At 36.7% G+C, this 22,765-nt stretch overlaps 3 protein-coding genes across 6 annotated transcripts in view; 2 read left to right on the top strand and 1 right to left on the bottom strand.

Moving 5' to 3' along the window:
- LOC126377023 (ABC transporter G family member 23) overlaps positions 1-5,179 on the top strand; it is a 129,024-nt gene extending 123,845 nt beyond the window's left edge. For both annotated transcript variants that reach the window (XM_050024630.1, XM_050024631.1), the window contains 5 exons: positions 1,027-1,261; positions 1,530-1,654; positions 1,999-2,123; positions 2,886-3,130; positions 3,422-5,179. In XM_050024630.1, coding sequence (XP_049880587.1) covers positions 1,027-1,261; positions 1,530-1,654; positions 1,999-2,123; positions 2,886-3,130; positions 3,422-3,744 — 1,053 coding nt within the window. In that variant the 3' untranslated portion in view covers positions 3,745-5,179. The remainder of the gene's footprint in view (positions 1-1,026; positions 1,262-1,529; positions 1,655-1,998; positions 2,124-2,885; positions 3,131-3,421) is intronic.
- An 842-nt stretch (positions 5,180-6,021) lies between these two features.
- On the bottom strand, positions 6,022-12,669 carry LOC126377028 (uncharacterized). Of its 2 annotated transcripts, XM_050024643.1 has the most exons (7): positions 11,220-12,669; positions 10,826-10,955; positions 10,452-10,665; positions 7,959-8,168; positions 7,726-7,928; positions 6,976-7,080; positions 6,022-6,193 (listed from the first exon to the last, which is right to left on the bottom strand). In XM_050024643.1, the coding sequence occupies exons 1-7, from the start codon at positions 12,431-12,433 to the stop codon at positions 6,125-6,127; spliced, it is 2,145 nt and encodes a 714-aa protein (XP_049880600.1). In that variant the 5' UTR covers positions 12,434-12,669; the 3' UTR covers positions 6,022-6,124. The 2 variants fall into 2 exon arrangements, with proteins under 2 accessions (XP_049880600.1, XP_049880599.1); XM_050024642.1 differs by having other exon boundaries at positions 7,726-8,168; positions 11,220-12,668.
- Positions 12,670-13,803: 1,134 nt separating this feature from the next.
- LOC126377069 (ABC transporter F family member 4-like) overlaps positions 13,804-22,765 on the top strand; it is a 53,363-nt gene continuing 44,401 nt past the window's right edge. For both annotated transcript variants that reach the window (XM_050024706.1, XM_050024707.1), the window contains exon 1: positions 13,804-13,947. The gene's annotated coding sequence lies outside the window, so the exon portion shown is untranslated. The remainder of the gene's footprint in view (positions 13,948-22,765) is intronic.

The following is a 22,765-nucleotide window of genomic DNA, read 5'->3' on the forward strand; positions in this document are numbered from 1 at the left end:
AGCCGCCAAAGGCTGTCATGGCTCGTGTAACGACTACTTACTTACATCAGTAAGTAGTAACCGGGACCAACGGCTTAACGTGACTTCCGAAGTTCAACACTGAGTACCTTATAAATGTGTAAGTATCTAAACATGACGTCGTAACGCATACTGAGGGGGGTGATACAGCTCATAATTCTGAGTTAATATCAAGTGGAATTTGACGTCTAATTTTTTTTATTTTTTTTTAAATTCCGTATTTCTGCGATGGAAAATTTCACTAGCTGAATCATTCCCGTCAGTATTCAGTACGGTTTCAGTAACACCCCGTATTTTTGTGATAGTAGTGTTATCGAGTTGTATGTTGACAACATCGGAATTTGTTTACGATATAAAGCTGTTAATCTTGAGGTTTTTTTCATTGTAAACAATAATGACGGATCAAAAAACTTGTGCGTTTGACATAAAAAATGCTGTTTTGCCGTCAAGGTTGTAACTGAACCGGTCTTTATGGCTTTTTGGATAATATGTCTTGTTTTGGTCAATTATGAGACTGGTTTGTCTTTTGTCAAATTAGGTATCTCGTAGAAGTATACCTTCGCGTTATTATTATTATTATATTTTGACGAGCTCCGTGGTCCAGTTGTTGAGCGTTGGGCTCACGAACCGGAGGTCCTGAGTTTGATTCCCGGTGAGAACATATCACAAAAATTACTTAGTGGTTCCTAGTTTAGTTAGGACATTACAGGCTGATCACCTAATTATCCAAAAATAAGATGATCCGTGCTTCGGAAGGCACGTTAAGCTGTTGGTCCCGGTTACTACTGATGTAAGCAAGTAGTCGTTACATGAGCCATGTCAGGGGCCTTTGGCAGCTTAATAGTAACCCTGACACCAGGGTTGATGAGGTTGGTACTCCACCTCAAAACCCACACGATAGAAGATTATATTTTTACTTTATTTGGGAAATCAACAGCCTTAGTATATTATAATAATTTGTAGGTATACTAAGTTATATTTATTATTTGTTTCATTCTCAACCCACAGGCTATCGTTAACAACGACGTGAATGTTCTCGACGGCTACTGTCCTTACAATCACTCGTGCTCAATGAAAAATCTCTCGTGTCGATACTTGGATCATCTGAAGAACCAGTCCATCATCAAAGAATACTACGCGGACCTGGATTCAGCACTGAATGCTGTTAAAGAAGGAGACGCGTGGGGAGCTATTTACTTCAATGAAAACTACACAGATTCTTTAGTTGCTAGATTAGCTTTGGGTAAGTAAAGATTTTGTAATTATTTATAATAATACATCACAAAAATAAAATATACCATCTTTTAGAATTTCAACTTTATACCGCTACCAATACCAATGCTTAGGGAAACTTACAAACAGAAAAAAAAGATAATTAGAAAAGCAGAATGTGCGAACATCTTTCTAAATTATCGGTGAAAACAGTTGCTTAAAAGTACCCATTTCTTTAAAAGAGGCTTTAGGAAGGCCTTTGACAACATACTACATGACAAATATTAATGTTTCCACAGCGGACACGGCTGACGATGAAACCATCGAGTCTTCCGAGGTGCAGGTGTGGCTCGACATGTCCAACCAGCAGATCGGCCTTATGTTGAACAGAGACATACAGTTTTCCTACCGAGACTTCGCCAAGGTACTATCTTTGGACCACTTTCTTTAAGTTTATGTCAGTTGCTATTTAGACGAATAATGAATGAGTTAGGGTTTAAATGGAAATTACAAATCTACTTAATGGCTTAATCAGGAATGAATAGGGATGTAGAAGGCAAGTTCTAGGTAGCCGTAGTTTAAAGTTCGTGTTTCTGCCAAGAACCTTACCATGACATTTCTTGAATAAAAGATTAAAGAGTATATAAGGCAACGTTCTGTTGCATTTGATAATATTAATGATACATTATATAAATCGTATAATTTTGTCAACCAAACAAGAAACCATTATGTTTAAAATTTATATTGTATTGTATATTGTAATTTCAGGACCTCCTACAAACGTGTGACTACAACCCGAAAGTCGGCGACATCCCCATTGACTTCATGGAACCCATCTACGGCGACACTAACCCCTCGTTCACTGATTTCGTCGCGCCTGGTGTCATTCTTACGTGAGTATTTAAAAACTTTTATGATTTTTTTTTTTTAAATCATATCCAAAATTAATATTTTTCATACGTCTTGTCAAAATAAGCCACCTCGTATCATACCCCGGCGCAAATGTGCCCATCAAACTTACGTTTCCCCACTGGATAGCGATAGACCTTCTTGAGATTGTTTTTTTGTTTCTAAGTTGGACTGGGAGGGAATTTATAATATAGCACATCCTGTTCTCATGCTAATCTTCCTGGGTATGTCGTAAATACCGACTGATAGGATTTCTAACATGCTGGATACGGGCAATGGTCTGATCACTTGTCAACGGTATACCGTTTAGGATATCATCCATCTTAGATTTCCTGTCAAAAGTGGCTGCAGCTTGTTTTTTGATTTAATTCAAATTCAAAAATATCTTTATTCAGTAGGTAACATAGTTAAACTTTGAATCGACAATTTTTACATAACGAACGTCTCATCCGCCTAAAACTACTGCAGCTTCTCACAACCTGTATAGCCGGGGAAAAGAAGCTGCAAGAAAAACCTCGGCACAGGGCCCTAGACGTTCTTTAAAAAAAAAAAAGTAAACATAAAATATTGGTATACCATTGAGGAGTGGTACAGTTAATCCCATGCATTCATATCTTCTAAATAATCACTAACTTTATAATAACCTTTTTTTTATCTCTGCCCACTCCAAGACTGGTAGTTTTGGAAACTTTTTACTCTATAGTCAAAATAAATATTGTTATTTAACAAAACTCTCCCTCTTTCAGAATCGTGTTCTTCTTAGCGGTGGCTCTAACATCATCAGCTTTAATCGTGGAGCGAACAGAAGGCCTCCTCGACCGATCCTGGGTGGCCGGGGTCAGTCCCGGAGAGATCCTGTTCTCGCACGTGGTCACTCAGTTCGTGGTCATGTGTGGTCAGACCGCTCTCGTGCTGATATTTATGATCCTGGTCTTCGGGGTCAAGTGTAACGGCAATGTAGCTTTCGTTATCATGTTAACTTTGATGCAAGGTGAGTGTCGCTTTTCGTGATTTTATTTAGTGTTAGAATTATGACACGCATTATTTACGAAGATATTGACTTCAATAGGCGTAAACCACATAGAAGCAATTTATCTACAAAAGCGATACCTATTGCTATTTGATATTTGTTGACATTGAGCTTTTATTTCTTTTTTTGCGCAAATTTCAAACTGCAATATTGTTTTTAGATGAATTGCTTTGGCATTTTTAAAACCCCCTAGCTCTGTTGAAAGTAAACAATTTTGACGTGTATCGAACTAAACCCTTACCTTTATTCCAGGTCTGTGTGGCATGTGCTTCGGATTCGTGATATCAGCCGCGTGCGAGTTGGAGCGTAACGCCATCCAGCTGGCCCTGGGCTCCTTCTACCCAACCTTGCTGCTCAGCGGCGTCATCTGGCCCATCGAAGGCATGCCCTGGATCCTCCGCTATGTCAGTCTATGTCTCCCTCTGACCCTCGCCACCACCTCCCTGCGCTCCATCCTCACCCGCGGATGGCCCATCACCGATCCCGAGGTCTACATGGGCTTTGTCTCCACCCTCGGATGGATCGCCATCTTTTTAGTCGTCACCCTAACCATCTTGAAGTTCAAGAGAGGGTAGGTAAAAAATTTGCTCAACGATGTAGTCAAAATTAGGGTGGGGGCGATAGTCTCGTAAATTATTGTGGTCTGTTTGTACCGGGTACGTTTTCGACAAATAGATTTTGGAATCGGTATTTGGAAATACCGGTGTTTAAGCAGAGTCGAATCGATTATCGACTGTAAAAGCGATATTTTCGTGTTCTTGTAATAGTGCCAAAGTGATAATGTTTAAGGCACGCCGCATCACATTTGAAACGTTTCTTTTTTTTATCAGACTGAACTTTTGACCGCAATAGCATCCTTAAACCAACGCTTAGGATATTTTTCTACTTATTTTTAAGGGTCTGTCACAAAGTGGGATTTTTGTTATTTTAGTCAAAATGTTGGTTTTGCTTTTTGTTTTGTACACAAGCGGACAAAAATATAAAAAAAAAAATATTCACGTTTGGACAAGAAATAGACGCTTCGTGTTTAGAAAAGTCGAAAAAAAGGACTTAGTGAATAGTTTAATTTTTTTTAATGATTAAAGCATGTACTTATAAATATGTGTGCAGAATCCAATATCCCACAGAATAAGTAAGACAGATCAGGCATATCATTTTTGCTCAAACGGAACAAACATTTTTTTTATTCCTTAGTTTTATAGAATGACTGTTAGTCGCTTTGTAAATATAGAGTATTTATAACTAACGAGTACGACACATACTAGCTACTTTTAGTAACTAGTACTAGTACTTAACTACTTTTAAGGTGGATATTTGGGAATGTTAGCAATAATGATTGGTCAAACGCTTTATGTAAAGGGTGTTTTCATAATATATTTCTGGTAGTGGAATTTTTTATATGTAAGATGCGAATAGACAGATACCTGATTGAATGAGTTACCATAGAGTAAGATGGTGCCATAGACATAGACAGATTTTATAAGAATTTCTTCAAAAAAATGTTTATTTTTTTACATTACTTGTTAATTCGACGCGCAATCAAAACCAAGAGTACACACAGCATGAATGACATTTTTGTTTTAATATTTTTTGACACCACTCGCGCCATCTTGTCTTTTTATTAAGAAATATTTTTAGTAAAGTTTAAAAAAAAATGTTATTTTAAATCAATAATACGATCAATAATACTTAATTTTATATAGACGGGATTTTATAAACTATTTGAATGTAGATTTAGATCAGTGTTAGTAATGTACAGTGTAGAATTTGTATTTGAAATGTAGAACTCTAGTAGTCTTGAGATTAGAGTAAGATAATGTTAGTGTGACGTGTAAAGTCTAGATTTTTCCATGAAGTCGGCATCTTTGAGGTTAGCAATATTCTACCGACTTCTAGAACAAATCTAGAAGTAATGTAGTTGTATAGTAGAAGTGTCCGACTGTGATTATTTTTGCTAACATTGACATTTTTGTAATGACAATTATACAATAAAATAATGTACCAAATAAATGTGTGGACTTTTTTTTACTCCTCGTTAATAGGCTACTTGACAACCAGGGGCCTGTTTAATAAAACTTACAATTGTAAATTACAATGACAATTTGATGTACATTGCGGAGTGTGTGATCACGAATATTTTGCAGTTTCATATTAGCTACGTAATGAACATCAAATTGTCGTTGTAATTTACAATTGTAAGTTTTATTAAACAGGCCCCTGGTCAAATGAGATACTTTTTAAATTTCCAGTTGAAAGTTTTCTTACGAAAAAAAAATAAAAATAAATATGGGGGCAAACTCAACCAAGACTGGTCCACCCTGGCCGCAAACTAAAACATCATCGGGATAGATTGCGGCCACATAAAACTCATACCGGGTGGCCGTAAACAACATTTTTAAAAGATTTCTCTCTCTCTCTATTTAAGAGCTGCGCTCTTGTTGGTGGAGTAATCGCCATTCCTCTCAAAAAAAAAAATAAAAAAAAATATAAAAAAAAATAAAAAAATAATAAAAATAAATATGTAAATTTCGATTTCCCTTATCACCATATGGTTCATCATATCCAGCTTACGACATCGTATCAACAGTGGCTGCAAGTTGTCTTTGATTACTTGTTGCTCTGCCCACCCCATTAGGGATAACGGGCGTGAGTTTATGTATGTATGTAAATTTCGATGACCGTAAACTAATCGAAAAATTTTGTAATTTAAGGGGCAGAAAGTGCTAAATTGAGGTCTCTCACCACTTAAATACTTTGCTCAGGCCGCCACTGGGGGGAGGTGTCATTCAGTTACTCTCATGATCCTTTAGTAATGTTACCAACTAATAATCTAATTAATGAAACTACTAAAATTAATAAATGTAATAGTCTTTAATACGACAAAAGTAACACAAAACAATAACTTACGGTACCTATCACACGATTTATTACAATTATAACAAGCATTATGCGTCGTTAGTTGAACTTCGTCAATATCTCACTCAGTGCCTTCTTCTTTTTCGAACCTTTGTCGAACTTGTGTTTCTGAAAAAGAAAAATATATATGTGTCTATCACAATTCAAACTCCTTCGATTTTAATTGGTTGAAAATGACAACATTTGGTTGAAAATGAAGGAAGGAGAGGGGATATATGGCGGTGTGAATTGTGCTCGGAGAAACATAAAACTAATCAAGGCTTTAAAACGTCATGAACTGCTTAATTCGAGCAGACGAAAATCCCACAAACATAATAAATTCAAATAAACTTTTCAGATCACAGGATAGGATTTCAATGTGTCAAGATCGAAACTAAATTATACGAACGCTCCATTACCATCGCTACACTCATTCTTTAATAATAGCGAAGTGAGGGTAGTTACACGTACAACATCTTCATAGTAACAGTTACTAGATTCAGTTAGTTGATTCGCTAGTCTTACCGTGACCGCAGTCACTGCTACACGTCCAAAACGTCGGGAAAGAAATAATCAATAAGGTACTTTTTTTACTGTATTCTTATTCTATTGTGTGGGTTCTGAGGTAAATTACCAACCACTATTGAGCCGCCAAAGGCCCCTGACATGGCTCATGTAACGATTACTCACTTACATTAGTAAGTAGTAACCGAAACCAACCGACTTAACGTGCCTTCCCAAGCACGGATCATCTTACTTTCGAACAATCAGGTGATCAGCCTGTAATGTCCTAATTAAATTAGGGATCACAAAGTGATTTTTGTGATTTATCCCCACGATTAGCACCCCCATAAATTGATTCCATATTGGTATTATTTGAATGTTTGTGAATTTATTAAATTGTTTATTACCTTTTTTTTCTCCGAGGTCATGCCTACGAACTCCTTCCTCGGTTTCTTCTCCTTGTTAGGCTGAGCGGTGTTCGGCCGCTTGTTAGGAGGCCCAGCGGCGCTCTCCTACAACAAATTAAAAATAAACCATTGAAATACAGGCTGAATCAACAGGAGGAGTAAACACATTGAAGCCATCTATCATGTGCGTTATGAAGTAGTTTACCAACCTCAGCAACCCTGGTCTCAGGGTTACTATCCAGCCGCCAAAGGCCCCTGACATGGCTCATGTAACGATTACTCACTTACATCAGTAAGTAGTAACCGGGAGGCTTAACGTGCCTTCCGAAGCAAGGATCATCTTACTATTGGACAATGAGGTGATCAGCCTATAATGTCCTAACCAAACTAGGGATCGCAGTGATTTTTGCAATATGTCCACCGGGATTCAAACCCGGCACCTCCAGATCGTGAGCCCAACGCACAACCACTGGACCACAGAGGCCGTTAGCATTGGACATTTGTTGACAATGGTACTGAAGACACCATCTAATTTTATTTTTAGTTATACCTGTAATTTTCTTATAGAAGATCTATTCTGTCTGTAGACAGGCATAAAAATAGAGCACATGTCAAGTTTAGAAGTCTTAACTATCCTTTCAATATTTATTAAATTTCCCTCTCTCTATTACGCGTTAGGCAAAATATAGTAAGAATGAGATTTTTGTATGGAATGTCAGAGGTGAAAAATCAAAATTACAAATAGCTCACCTCATTTTGTCGTTTATTCATGATCCGTCTGTACGCCCCATCACTTTCCTCTTGCTTCCCCTGTCTCCCCTGGAATCTATCCGGTTTCCCTTGGAACCTCCCCGGATTGCCAGGCCTTCCTTGGAACTTCCCTGCATTATCTGGCCTTCCTTGGAATGTTCCAGAATTTCCGGGTCTTCCTTGGAATTTCCCAGAATTTCCGGGTCTTCCTTGGAATTTCCCGGAATTTCCAGGTCTTCCCTGGAACCTTCCAGAATTTCCGGGTCTTCCTTGGAATTTTCCAGGGTTTCCCTGCCTACCAGGTTTGCCTTGATCTCTCTTCTGATTGCCCATAGTGCAGCGATTGACGCGAAGTATTCTGTTCTTTATGGTCAAGTCTTCTTCAGTCATAGACAAGGCTAATTCTACGCTGTCTTTCGATAAGAAGTTTACGTAGCCGAAACCTGGAACAAATATCACATTTTAGGAAATGTCCTTTTACTTCTCATCAAAAATTCGAAACACTTCCAAATTGTTGTTGCCTGGCAGAAATTGCTGTTTAGCAATAAGGCCGCCTATTGTGCTTATGTTTTATTCGTATGTTTATGTCCTTTGTTTTGTTGTTGTGCAATAAAGTATTATTGATTGATTGATTGATTGATTGATTGTTCATAAAACACCAGTTTAATTAAATATGAATTTCGAACATTAACATTAAGAATTAAAATTAAATGTAAAAAGTCATTAAGAATTAAAAAACTTAAAAAATCTTAATGTAAAATTACATTTATCATATTCATGTAAACTTGCTAGGTATTTCGATACCACACCCGTAATATCTACAGATAAGTAAATTACAAGTAAGTCAAATTCAAATTCTAAAAGGGTATAGCGAGGTAAGGAAGACGAAATGGCCCCCATGGCCCATGACGGAATTATCATTTGTACTGGTATTGGCACTCTAAAAGAATACGAAATGTAAGGTCGTTGACCCCTGACCTTGACCTGTCTTTGAGATATTCGAGAAAGTTCGTACGCGCGCCGAGTTTTTTCAATTTTTTTTTTCCGAAAAACTATAAAAGCTAGAAGGATGGAACCAATTGCGTATAATTAGGGATACTTTGAAAAATATTCTGTATTTTTTTCAGAGTTCTGGTGAAATGACAACTGTGCAAAATAATTAAACAAAATATAAATATATTTTTTAGTACTGTTCTGTTATGTTTACCGCGCCAAAAAAAATATATAATACTCTTTGATTTATATACTTACACCACACAAAAACTGATCAAAATCAAAGAGGCGCTTCTTGAGTAATTATGAATTTACTTAGTGTGCGTACGGCTGGTAGGAACTAATTAAAGAGGTCGTTTTTAGATTAATTATTATAATTACATGTTAAACATAATTTCAATCATCATCATCACTATTTTCATTTATTACAACATTGATTGCATCATTTGAAAATATTTTCGACAGAATTTCAGCAGGACGTAAAATGCGAGATAGATATCTCTCATGAGCTAAATAATATAATTATTACACTTGCGACATATGAAAATCGACTTGCGAAAATCATATTCTGGGCAAAAGAAAACCCATTTATGCAAACCGTTTACAATCTGTACTACGAACGGGTTTATAGTTGATTTTGGTGGGCCACGATTTCGACGTAATAGAGTTTTAAGTTTAGCATCCTGTAACACTTTCTTCATAATAGTGGCATCATTTTCCGTACCATAAATTGGCCCCATTTAGGCCATCTTTTGCCCAGAATACGATTTTCGCAAGTCGATTTTCACATGTCGCAAGTGTAATAATTATATTATTTAGCTCATGCGAGATATCTATCTCGCATTTTACGTCCTGCTGAAATTCTGTCAAAAATATTTTCAAATGATGCAATCAATGTTGTAATAAATGAAAATAGTGATGATGATGATTGAAATTATGTTTAACATGTAATTATAATAATTAATCTAAAAACGACCTCTTTAATTAGTTCCTACCAGCCGTACGCACACTAAGTAAATTCATAATTACTCAAGAAGCGCCTCTTTGATTTTGATCAGTTTTTGTGTGGTGTAAGTATATAAATCAAAGAGTATTATATATTTTTTTTGGCGCGGTAAACATAACAGAACAGTACTAAAAAATATATTTATATTTTGTTTAATTATTTTGCACAGTTGTCATTTCACCAGAACTCTGAAAAAAATACAGAATATTTTTCAAAGTATCCCTAATTATACGCAATTGGTTCCATCCTTCTAGCTTTTATAGTTTTTCGGAAAAAAAAAATTGAAAAAACTCGGCGCGCGTACGAACTTTCTCGAATATCTCAAAGACAGGTCAAGGTCAGGGGTCAACGACCTTACATTTCGTATTCTTTTAGAGTGCCAATACCAGTACAAATGATAATTCCGTCATGGGCCATGGGGGCCATTTCGTCTTCCTTACCTCGCTATACCCTTTGTATATGTGTTCATTATGTAAAAAAAAATGATTCAAAGTGAGTGATCATTATTTTTTACATAACGAACGTCCCTTCCGCCTAAAACTACTGCAGCTTCTCACAAGCTGTATAGCCGGGGAAAAGAAGCTGCAAGAAAAACCTCGGCACAGGGCCCTAGACGTTATTTTAAAAATAAACAATATACTGTTATACAATTAAGTAATTTGGCTGCCTAATATCAGTTCCCAGACAGTTAACCCCATGCATGCATATCTTCTAAACTAGTTCTCACCTTTCCCAGCATTAGTCTTCTTATCCCTGACAATCCTTACAGACTCAATATCTCCACATTTCTCAAACTTCCTCCTCAATACGTCATCTTCTATCGCAAAGGGCAGGTTCCCCACGAACACGGCGCTGCGTGGGTCGTGTTCCGCCCCGGTGGAGTCGCTGCGGGTTACGCGCAGGTGGTGGGCGTTTAGCACTGTATTGTTTTCTGCTAGGGCCTGGAAGGTTAAGGAGTTCTATTAAGTTTATATACTCCAGACTCTAGAAGTGCTCAAACATTTTACCACTGAACAAATACACTATATAAATCATCATAATCAAGAACGCGCTTACGTGGTTTTCTCTATAAGGCGACATTATATAGTTTTAAATACAAACCTTGTCAACAGACTCCTCATCTTTGAACTTGACGTACACATGGACAGTGGATCGCTCCGGATGCAGCTCATTCTTGATCACCGCCAGTTTAGGGGTCACTCGAGCGTCTTTCACTGGGATTGTGCGGATACTGAATATTGAAAATAATAATATTTATATATTTCTTTTCCAATTTCATCCTACTTTTGTTTATGGTCTTAAAACAGGTGTTTTAGAGTGTATAATTTTTATTAATGACATTGTTAAACTATAAATACAGGATAATTTATTAACAAGCTATGAGAATCAAAACAGACAAATATAGATGATTCTACAAAATAAAATGAGGTTTCAATAAAACCTAAAATGATATTTTCAATATCTAATATAGATAGGTGTGTAAATTACAACTCACCGAACTGTCTCTATCTGTCCGTATTTGCTGAAAATCTTCTTAATTTCCTTTTTGCATTTATTGCTAAATGGCACATTGCCTACAAAAAGAGTTCTTTTTACTTCTGCGCTATTTACTTCTCTTTTCTCTTTATTTTCTTCTTTCTCTGCCTTTGTTTTTTCTTCTTCTTCATCAGAACTGTCTTCAACCGGTCCTGTGTCTAGTATTTCTTTATTTGTCTGTTCCGTATCAGATTCTATCTCATTATCAGATTCGTGTTCCGAATCTGAATCTTGATTTGTAATTGCATTTGGATTAACAACTCCTTTATTTTTGTTTTTCTTCTTTTTTGGTACTGCTTGATTCATTGATTCATTTTCGTCTACAGTTTCTGTTCCAGCACTTGTTTCATTGTTTTGTGGTTTATTATTCTTTTTCTTATTCTTTTTATTTTTCTTCTTAGATTTGCCTTGATTTTCTGTAACAAGTGTTTCCTGATTTTGATTTTCTTCAGGGTCTGTTTTTTTTTGTTTCTTAGGACTTCCTCCCCTTTCATCCTCTGCAACAGATTCACCATTTTGACTCACTTCTTCAGTCACATTACTTGATTTACGTTTCTTTTTATTTCTTCCAGTAGCTGTAAAATCAAGACTAGTTGCAGAGTTTTTATTTGAGTTTTCTTTATCACTTTTCTCTTCATCTACTGACACAGATATTGAAGTCTTTTGCTTTTTCTTCTTTGTAGGTGTGCTCTCATTTACAATTTGAACACTATCCACAGGTTCATCACCCTCATTAAATTGATTTACTTTCTTATTTTTCTTTGGTGTACCTGGCTCTACAGACTTATTGAGCTTACCTTTGCCTTTCTTCGGAGATTTTTGACTTTCAGGACCAGTTTTAGCCATGTTATCAGCTTCTAAGTCTTCTTTTAAGTGCTTCTTTACTTTGTCAGCATGCGGACTTGGTAAACTAGAATTACCTTCACTGTCATTGGTTACGTCCAAATCTGGGTTCTCAAAGATTCTCTTGGGCGACTTCTTGACTATAGCTTTCTTCTTCTGCAAGGAGGGAGACAGGAAAATTGATCTATCATCAACCAACTCACTTTTAGGTGTAACATTCGGCGATGGCTGATGTTTCATAGGAGTTAAGGCCTTTTTAATAAGTTTAGGGCGATTAGGAGTCACATTGCCGGATATTAAAGCTGCCACGCTGCCTACAGCGTAATCCATGGCACTATTTAACCAAAAAAATCGCGAGATATTCGTATATAATATATTTAATCGCAGATCAACCGCACGCACATGGTATTTTTGACGTATTAGGAATGAGACACAACAAAATTTACTGATATCGATATCGATAGATATAGGTACCTCTTCTTGCGATGAATGTACGATAAGCTGCAAAACTTTAATCAGTTTCTTGCAAAGTAATAAATTAACTGGTTGCACTTAAGACCTCCTGCGGGCTTAGCACCGTAAGCACACGACCTTTTCTCGCCGCGACAGAGATCATGTCTTTCTTTTTCTGTGTACTGTCACTGTCACTGTGAGAGAGTAACGGGCGACGTATGTCGTATACGACGTGTCGATGTCGTGTCGACGCATACGAGATTAGTTACATGTCGTACAGTCTGTACTATCCAAATAACCTACTTGTTTGTGATGCGAACGTTTAATTCTACGCTTCGTCGACATAAGCTGTTGCCTTTCAAGTGGGTTAAAGAGTGACAGGTAAACACATACATATATTCATAAACCCATCCCTATTTCCGACTGAGGTAAGCAGAGACTATGGAATTCAATTTGCTAAACACAAATTTTAATAATAATAATGTCTTTATATTCTGGAAAGTCTTAATTATATTATATGTATTACAATAGGTAGGTAACTTAACAACTACCAAACTATAAAATCTTTGCAATATATTCACTATCTATCACCGTTAACAAATCGAAACTGTCGACAAACGTATCGATACAAGTATCGATAGTCGAACGTCCCTATGAGTTTATAATGTTGTCATAGAGAATATTTGTAAATTTTGAGTTTAACATTAATTATTTTTTATTTCAAGTTTTTTATTAATTCACAGAAACAAAGACTTGTATTTTTTCCCATTCGTTTTTATATTATTTACTACCTATTCTATTATTTAAGTGAATCGTAAACTATAACTTATCTATCTATCATACGTAAAAAATATTAAGTAAATAGTATAAATTCTATTCATGTAATGGCAACTTTTATGAAATTTATGTGGCCAGAGGAACGATGAAAAATTTACTATTATTTATAAATTATAAATAAACAATAATATTGCGAAAGAAGATAATGAAACTTAATATCATAGAGTGATTTCATTACACGTTACTGGTTACAGCCAGTATGCTTATGACTATTTAAATCTAAAGTAAAATCCTGCGGGGTGAGGTCGGCGCCCGATACGTATGCGGGCAATATGCGGGGCAGAGAGTAATCGTTTTATAAGTAGTATTATTCTATGCAAATACAGCATAGGATTGCCAAACACCCAGTATGAAAAAAAAGGCTACAAAACCATGTTATTTAGTAGAATGTTCAATTCTATCATGGCAACATTTATTATTCCGCCGAAAACGATGAACTTTAACGACGCTTTCTCGTTAATTATTCGTTTTGTTTGATAATACGCGCAGTTTCAGTGATAATTAGGTGTTGTGGTGTTTTATCAAGTGTTTAGTGTTATAAAACATTTGTGAACGTGAGTATTTTTTATGGTTTTCCCTATTATTTTTCCATAATAAATTCCTTGTCGCACGCCATGATATGCCGCCCGCCATTCTTTCAATTTACTTTTTGTTGTTTTTGTTCTGTTCTAATTCGTGGGACTTAATTAGTTTTGCTCTTTGTCCTTTAAAGACAAGATTCAAGTAGATTATATCATTTTATAAGGCGAAAGAAGAGTACTGAAGACAAGTTTAGGTTAGAAATTGTATGTTCGTATAGTGTATCAGGAATGATGCCTGTAATCTCACAGTAATTCGATATTATAGCTAACTCCGCAGTTTGTATACTCAGAACGTGCCCGTATCGCCTTACGGCAGGTTTACAAAGCATCATTTTACGTAAAAAGAGTTTATCCGTGTTTCTATGTGAATGATTCTCACAAGGTAACAAGGAAGTGGCTCAAACATGCGAATTTTTTACGGTTTCTGTGACCTTAAACTCTAGCTAATGGTCTGTTAGGCGAATATCAGAAGAAACTTAATCCAATAAGGTTTGTTTTAAATAAAAACATAGTTTTTGTTTTTGTATTCTGATCTAGAAAACATTTTTACGTCCTTTGATTGCAATACAAATATTATTTGCATTCATGTTTTATCAAGAATATAACTACGAATTTAAAGGCAAAGGTTCACCGCATTCTGCCTAATTAAAAATGCCCACATACACAAATTTTTGTCCAATTTATACTACTGTTATTTTATTACATACCTTGAACATATTTTTATCTTCCACCACCTGCATCACCCTTGCCCTTCTGATAACAAGTGAGCAACAAGTTATCCATATCAATAAGTGATTATTTTTATTAGTAGTAAATTTTCATGAATTAGTTAATTATGATGTCAATTTTGCCATATTATACTTTTATATTTTTACTATTATATTTTTGCCTGATAGCTCTAACAATAGAGTGCTAGACTGAGATAAAACTGGTCCTAAAATTATCAAACCAAAAATACATGAAAATGAAATAAATAATAATGTCTGCAGGAATCAGCACAATTTATATGAAAAGGTTATACCTATCTTATAAATATTTTCTTTCTTTTCTTTCTTTCTTCTCTTGGCAGAATGCAAGGAGTTTCATTTTACATGATGTTTAAAGGTGAATAAATATTAATTCTAGTACCCTATACTGCTAAAATACAACATATTAAATATTTTTTGTTTTTGTAGCATTCACCTGTGCTTAGGGAAACTCACAGAGAGAAAATTAAAGCGACAAAATTTCCGACTCAGACAGGACTAGGGACATACACCCACAGCTCTTGTCAAGCGGCTACAAGCGTGTTAACTATTACACAACCAGGTCCTCCTCCTGTCCATGTGAAATTCTTTCCATCTATGTATCATCTTCAATAATTAAATAGGTATATTACATTCCACAGAACAACCACAAGCAAGGGGGAAACCACTGCCCTATTTTTTCCTAAAAAAAGTAGCATGGAGAGGAATGCTACACCGACAAGAGTCTGGCTCTTAAATTAGTGATAATGACATTCCACAGACTAAAATATAACCATCTTTCTGTTCAACAATGTAAATGAGTGAGGAACCTAATCTAGAAGGCAATTAGTTGTCTATCTTGAAAGATACCCATTGCCTAGGTGATGCTAGGATAATTTTCTAACCATTCTTCTTCTTATAGTGTGGGTTGTGAGGTGGAATACTAGCCTCCTCAACCCTGGTGTCAGAGTTATGATTGAGCCGCCAAAGGCGCCTGACGTGGCTCATGTAATGATTACCCCTTACATCAATAAATAGTAACCGGGACCAATGGCTTAACATGCCTTCTGAAGCATGGACCATCTTACTTTCGGGCAATCAGCCTGTAATGTCCTAACCAAACTAGGGACATTTATATTATGCATTTTACTTATTATAATAATATTCTGACTACTAAGTAACTTTCCACAACTGTTTATCCTCTATTCTTGTACAAAATGTCCTACTTTTTGCTATTTACATACCAAGTAAGTACCTACATTTTCAAAACACATTGGTATATGATAAGGTGTTGTTTGAATTAGTATTTGCCTATTTGTACCTAGACTTGTACAGTTAGGTAAAGACCTACATAATTAAACCTGTTCCTAGCTTAACCCATTTATGTCTGCATTCCACAAATGCTTTAAAGATTATTTATTATTCTCTTAAATCATGTTGTTTTAAAGAGATTAACTTTAAACATCTCACTAAACTTCATTTGCCTAAATACATACATAAACTCACGCCAATTTCCCACTGGGGTAAGCAGAGACTGGAATTCCTTTTGCTTCGATCATGACGTATTTCTCTTGCTTCCTCCACATTTATAGTTTGCTTAAATACGCCTAATTGGCTATTGTACAAATGAGATTTTTTTTTGACAAAGTGCTTTTTGTGATATGGCCCTATCGGTATTCGAACCCGGGACCTCCGCGAGCCCAGCTCTCAACTAGAGCATGGAGGCCGTTAGATTTTAGCTAGTATTGCACAAAGAACATGGTAGGTACAGTCATGAGCAATATAATGTACCCACTTTAGGACTCTGTCGCACTAACATATTTGACATTTAGTGAGACATACAGTTCAATTTGTCAAAAAAGTTAATGTGACATGGTACCAAAGTGTATACATATTAATGCTCCTGACCGTACCTATCTGGGAGTGGTCCACAATATATTAATAAAGTCATTGTTGTAAGGAGCTTAGCCCTACGTGCTGGGGGCATGAAGCGTAAAAGTCACTGGAGCGTACTGTCTGACCGTAATCATAGAATAAGGAATAACACGTAAAGAACGGCAACTCTCCGCTCCCCACCAGCGGTTTAGCTAGGTTTACCTCTCCCCCCGGTCTTACTTTAATCATCATCACCAGCCCATTAACGTCCCTACTGCTGGGGCACGGGCCTTCCCTATGGATGGATAGGGAGATCGGGCCTTAAACCACCACGCGGGCCCAGTGCGGATTGGTGGTTATTAACGACTGCTAATGCAGCCGGGACCAACGGCTTAACGTGCCTTCTGAAGCACGAAGGAGCTCGAGATGAAAAATTTTTTTGTGGTCACCCATCCTATGATTGGTCTTTCCGAAAGTTGCTTAACTTCAACAATCGCAGACCGAGCGCGTTTACCGCTGCGCCACCGAGCTCCTCACTTACTTTAATCATAAAGGCTTATTACACCTACCTACCTGTCCGACTAGATGCGTCAATGATCATGGTTACTCCACACCAACTCCCGCTTGCCGATCAGGTCGTGTAGTCTAATAGCAAATCGGCGGGGCGTAACCATGGTAACCCGTGACCTTGACGCATCTAGCCTGTCCGACAAAAAGCCCTTTAAACTATAGAATAAGTAATAATAATACTACGTGTAGAACGTCAACCCTCCGCTCCCCACCACCGGTTGAGCTAGGTTTACCTCACCTCCCCTCGGTCTTACTTAAGTCTTCAATCGTATGGCGTCAGACGTCACACACACAGATGCGCGTGTACGATAACGTCAATATGTAGTGTCTGTGTAAAACGAGGTGTTTTGTATGAAGTGTCTGAGGTGTGCCAAAGTATTAACTTACTATGAAGGTTGGCATTCTTATGGGTTCACTGTGTCTAAAAAAAGGGATTAAGATTCCTATAGGTTAATGGCATGGAGAATACTTTTTGTTTGGACGTATAAATTAATAATTTTGCATTTTTTTTTGTTATTGGTTTTATTAATGTAAGTTGGGGGCTGGAGCTCTAATGTAATTTATATAAGACTCAAAATTCAAAGCTTATACCAACCGGCATCTGTAGGCGAAGCCGTAATTCGGAAAAATAATCTAGTTACTTTTGTTTTTTGTGTCATACATACGTTGTATGATCCATTACATATAGTAAAGGATTATGAATAGCCTAGTTTCCAACTAGTCAAATCAATTACTTTTTACTAAACGTCACAACACGAAATGACTATGGAATTTGTATGAAAAAGCACACTGTGACGTCATAGAATAATCGGGTAATCGACAAGCATAAAATTAATGGAACACACGTCAATTTTAAGCACAAATCTAAACCAACCGTCTAAAAATTTTACATCCGTCAATAACCCGTCACAGTTAAGTAGACAGCACGTCAAACGGATTGCATACCAGCGAGGTACCTTTTGATTCGCCCGGGTTATTCATTCATTTACTCATTCTTCCTAAAATTAAGAGCTGTGAATCATCCGTCCCTTTCCTTTTCGACGGATATGAAAATGACGGATATAACTTAAAATAAAATTAGGCGGTGTCTGCAGGAATCGGGGCCAATGTCTGACTTATTATTACGTTTTTCTTGATTAAAATTCGTAAATAAGTTAAAAATAAAAGAAAATGTTTTTCGTCAGTTTTAGATCTGTCTTTATTTAGTAATCACAGTCATCATCATCAATTTAAGAGCCACGCTCTTGTCGGTGTAGCGTTTTCCTCCAAGCTACTTTTTTAGGGAAAAATAGGGCAGTGGTTTCCCTCTTGCATTCCGCCCCGCAGTACAGCTGACGGGAGTGGGATGGCGCCCAGAGTAGTCTATTACAAAACCATACTAGGACTCCTGTCCTCCGCCTCTGAATAGTACTGACAGTTACTGCTGCCCTCTGTCAGGTTCCTGAATCTAGTACACGACCTAATTCTTTTTCTTATTCCCTTTAGCCATTTTTATGACGCCCGAGTCCACGATGGTACGGTCATGAGCATTAATATGTATACACTTTGGTACCATGTCACATTAACTTTTTTGACAAATTGAACTGAAGTCTCGCTAAATGTCAAATATGTTAGCGCGACACAGTCCTAAAGTGGGTACATTATATTGCTCTGTACAATTGGCAAATGACATTCAAGTCTGTGATGGCCCATTTCGGAGAACTCGTGGCTTCCATCGAAGTATCACGGGTTCGAAATCGGGTTCGGACTCGAAACCACTGAATTCGACTTTACGAGTTTGACTTCATGTTTGGATCCTACATAATTGATATCACGTGGTTTCCATGATTTGTATTTATCTCACTAATACATGGGCTCCTTAAACGTGCCTTCCGAAATACGGATCATTTTAGTTTCTAAGAATTAGATGAAGTCCGAATCCCGATGGGGACATATTAGTTGGACATTGCAGGTTGATTTTACCGCGTGAGAGCCCTCAGCGCTCCCCATTTGTCCGGCCAAGTAGTTAATACCAGCGGCAAATCTACAATAAGTTACGTAAAAAAAAACAGGCTCAATGCATTATTATGTGTATGATTTTCTCTACACCAATTTCAGCTGAGAATAATGGGAAATATGCAGTTAAAAGCTAAATTAAACATACAAGACATGCAGCTTCCTACTAACATAAAAGGTTTTACCTCAAAGCATTTAATAACATATTCAAACTATGTTTACCTCAAACAGCAGTACAAAATATGTATGGCACAAGTACACACTCAGATACAAAGGCACCAACAAGTTATATTTCTGTTTACTAATATACAATTTTACTTGCAAATTGTTATAGTGTTGCGGTACTTGCGCTGGTGTCTGTAAGATGCATTGTCAACCAGTTTGCATGTGCTAATATTGATGCATTATTTATGCAAGTCGTGTCTATGGCTTTCTACTTGTCAAACAACTTAGAAGACTTTAGGTGTCGGCGATGGAATTTGAAATATAATACTTATATGCTGAGCTGGGGGGTTAAAACGGCCACATTGAAGCAATTCACCTAAAAAAAAAATGGCGGAAATATTAAATTGTAAACTTGTTTTTTAGATGCATTGCTTTTATTTGGCCTTTTTACACCCTCAGCGGCCTCCAACGGTCTCCGTGGTCCAGTGGCTCACGAACCGGAAGCCCCGGGTTCGAATCCCGGTGGGGATATATCACAAAAATCACTTTGTGATCCCTAATTTGGTTAGGACATTACAGGCTGGTCACCTGATTGAAGAAGTAGACCCACCTCCCTCCCCCTGACCCTCTGGGCATAAAAGAACTGCCCGAACCACTCCCTAACAGCTTAGCAGCAGTTTTTAATTGATAAACAATTTGATCAGTGCAAACATCTTGAATACACATTTGGTGACTGATAACAGACTAGACACACCTATAAGATAGTAGTATAGTACACAACCATTATCGATATATTTCGGCTACACAAATAGTTACTCTTATATCCTTTTTTTTTTGTTTATTTTTTCTATTTTTTTTTTAAAGGAAGAATTGTTAATGGTTCTGTTTTTATAATGAAGTGTCATCGTCTGAATCTCTTGAGTTGCTTATTATTAGGTATTTTGTGCAATATTTATTTGCATGTATTTGTTGTTAAGTTGTATGCATAGTTTGTACCCGCAATCTTTCAATTTTTATTTTTTTTTACCTTTTTCCTCACTTTATGGTTGTCTGGAAAAAATCGCTTTAAGCGATAAGGCCGCCATTTGCCATGTACTTAGTTAAGAGACTTTTTGTAATTATTTCTTTTTATTTTGGTGCAATAAAGTGTATTTGTATTGTATTGTATTGTATAATGATGTCATACAATAACAAACTGTCAAAATATTCCAAAAACTACCACAAATTATTTATTAAACAAAAATACATAAACAAGTACATTCCATCCAACTACAGTTGTATCAACACACATATTATTAAAATCAAAACATAAAAAAGGGATAAAAAGCTATAAATAAAAAATGTCCTCCAGCTCACCACATCGAGGCAAAGTCCCCAGAATACTGGCCACGTTGTCCCTCTGCACCGCCAAACTGACACTTTGGGCAAAATAACTGCCTGCTCTAGGGTCGGAAGTTGCCTCGATGAGGCGAGCCGAAATTGTCTTTAAAAACTGTCGTGCTTCTGGACCCCATGGGCCCAACGTTTCTACAACGTTTCGTTTCAAAATATTTGAATCGCGGCTATGTTATCGAGCACAGAATAGTGCAGTTTTCACTTACACGGTTGGCTCGACCATTATAGTATACGGCGATACGGCTCATCAATTCACGTTGGTCTAACAGAAAGCTCGGTAAGGCTTGGGTACTTACTTCTGTTCTGTGACTACCCTTTTGGGATACAGTCGTGAGCTTGTTATGTTACAGAGGACGTACTTTACTATTACCGCTCTTTTAATGGAGTAAGTGTTTGCTAGAAAAAAGACAGGCCTGACCGTATTTACAAAAAATCTGTAAGTATTTTTGGGTAAAAATCGTAGTCCTTATTTATTTATTTTTAATATTTAATTCTAGTTATCCATCGTTACTTAAACTCCAGCGGCCTCCGTGGTCCAGTGGCTGAGCGTTGTGCTCACGATCCGGATGTCCCGGGTTCGAATCCCGGTGGGGACAAATCACACACTTTGTGATCCCTAGGTTGGTTAGGACATTACAGGCTGGTCACCTGATTGTCCGTGATAAAGTAAGATGATCCATGCTTCGGAAGGCACGTTAAACCGTTGGTCCCGGTTACTGCTTACTGATGTAAGTACGTAGTCGTTACATGAGTCATGTCAGGGGCCTATGTCGGTTCAATAATAACCGTGGCACCAGGGTTGATGGGGTTGGTAATCCACCTCACAACCTACACGATAGAAGAAGATTGTTACTAACAAATATGGATTTAGGTCTGTAATAAATATTACATTCCATTTATACATCCTTACTATCACTTAAACCTTACTTAAACTCCTCCAAATCGAAAATTTGCCCAACCTGGTAACCCAAGACAGGCTGCATTAATGCAATAATATTAGGAAAGCCAACGCCACCTAAATTTGGAACGGGCAAATAAAAAGTAGAAGATGTATCCATCCCTTACTAAAACCAAAAATAAATTACATAGAAAGTAACCCAGAACATCAAACATTACATTCTCAATTACCACCGAAAGAAAACAATCAGTCATTGTTACGTTTGGGGCCTCGCCATACCATGCCATGAGGTCAATGCCCTCGCCATGCTCTAAACATAGTTCATTTACGATTGGATTGGACAAGATAACATTATGGGGTGCGTTGATGAGTGAGATGTATCATTAGGTGTAACTCTATCAATCATTAGGTTATTAATTTAAAGGGTTCGTAAAAAAAAATGTTTTGGTGTTCTTTATATATATTTATTATTTTATTATTACTATTTTTTGTTATTATCATTATATTATGTTTATTGCACCAGTCCGTGCTCCAATGCATTAACTTCTTTCACCCTAAGGTTGCCTGGCAGAAATTGCTGTTTAGCAATAAGGCCGCCTATTGTGCTTATGTTTTTATTCGTATGTTTATGTCCTTTGTATATGTCGTTGTGCAATAAAGTATTATTGATTGTTTTGAGTAACGACAAGATTCTACATTAGACAATAATATTTAGAAGTGCACTGCTCAGCTCACCCTAAACGAAACATAAAGCACGATCCGTAAAAATTACCAGTAACTTTAAATATTTACTCCTGTCTTTTTACGAACCGTCCTGTAATGTAAAAATATCATTATACTAACTTTAGAACCGTGTCACACTAACATATTTGACGTCTAATGAGACTTCCAGTTGAATTTGCCAAAAAAGTTAATTGAAACACATAATACCGGGTTCTTACCGGGTTAAAACCCGGTATTATGTCATAATAGGTATTATGTGTTTTAATTATGACATAATACCGGGTTCTTACTTTAATTTTGATAATAACAGTAATAATAAAAAAGATAAAATGTGACATGGTATTAATGCTCGTGACCGTTCTATAAATAACAGAACTTATTACAACCGACGACTTGAAATTGTATGTGATTGCTGGTATCACGGAAAAGCATCATTTGATGTAAC

This window comes from Pectinophora gossypiella, chromosome 22, assembly GCF_024362695.1.
Source record: "Pectinophora gossypiella chromosome 22, ilPecGoss1.1, whole genome shotgun sequence".
NCBI lineage: Eukaryota > Metazoa > Arthropoda > Insecta > Lepidoptera > Gelechiidae > Pectinophora > Pectinophora gossypiella.

What these genes read in the sequence shown, in the direction of transcription:
- LOC126377028 (XM_050024642.1), bottom strand. Translation starts at nt 12,433, where the DNA reads ATGGATTACGCTGTAGGCAGCGTGGCAGCTTTAATATCCGGCAATGTG. An exon ending in GAAGACTAATGCTGGGAAAG is followed by an intron (nt 8,169 to 10,451) that starts GTGAGAACTAGT and finishes TATTTGTTCCAG; the next exon opens with GTTTCGGCTACGTAAACTTC. An exon ending in TGAATAAACGACAAAATGAG is followed by an intron (nt 7,081 to 7,725) that starts GTGAGCTATTTG and finishes AATTTGTTGTAG; the next exon opens with GAGAGCGCCGCTGGGCCTCC.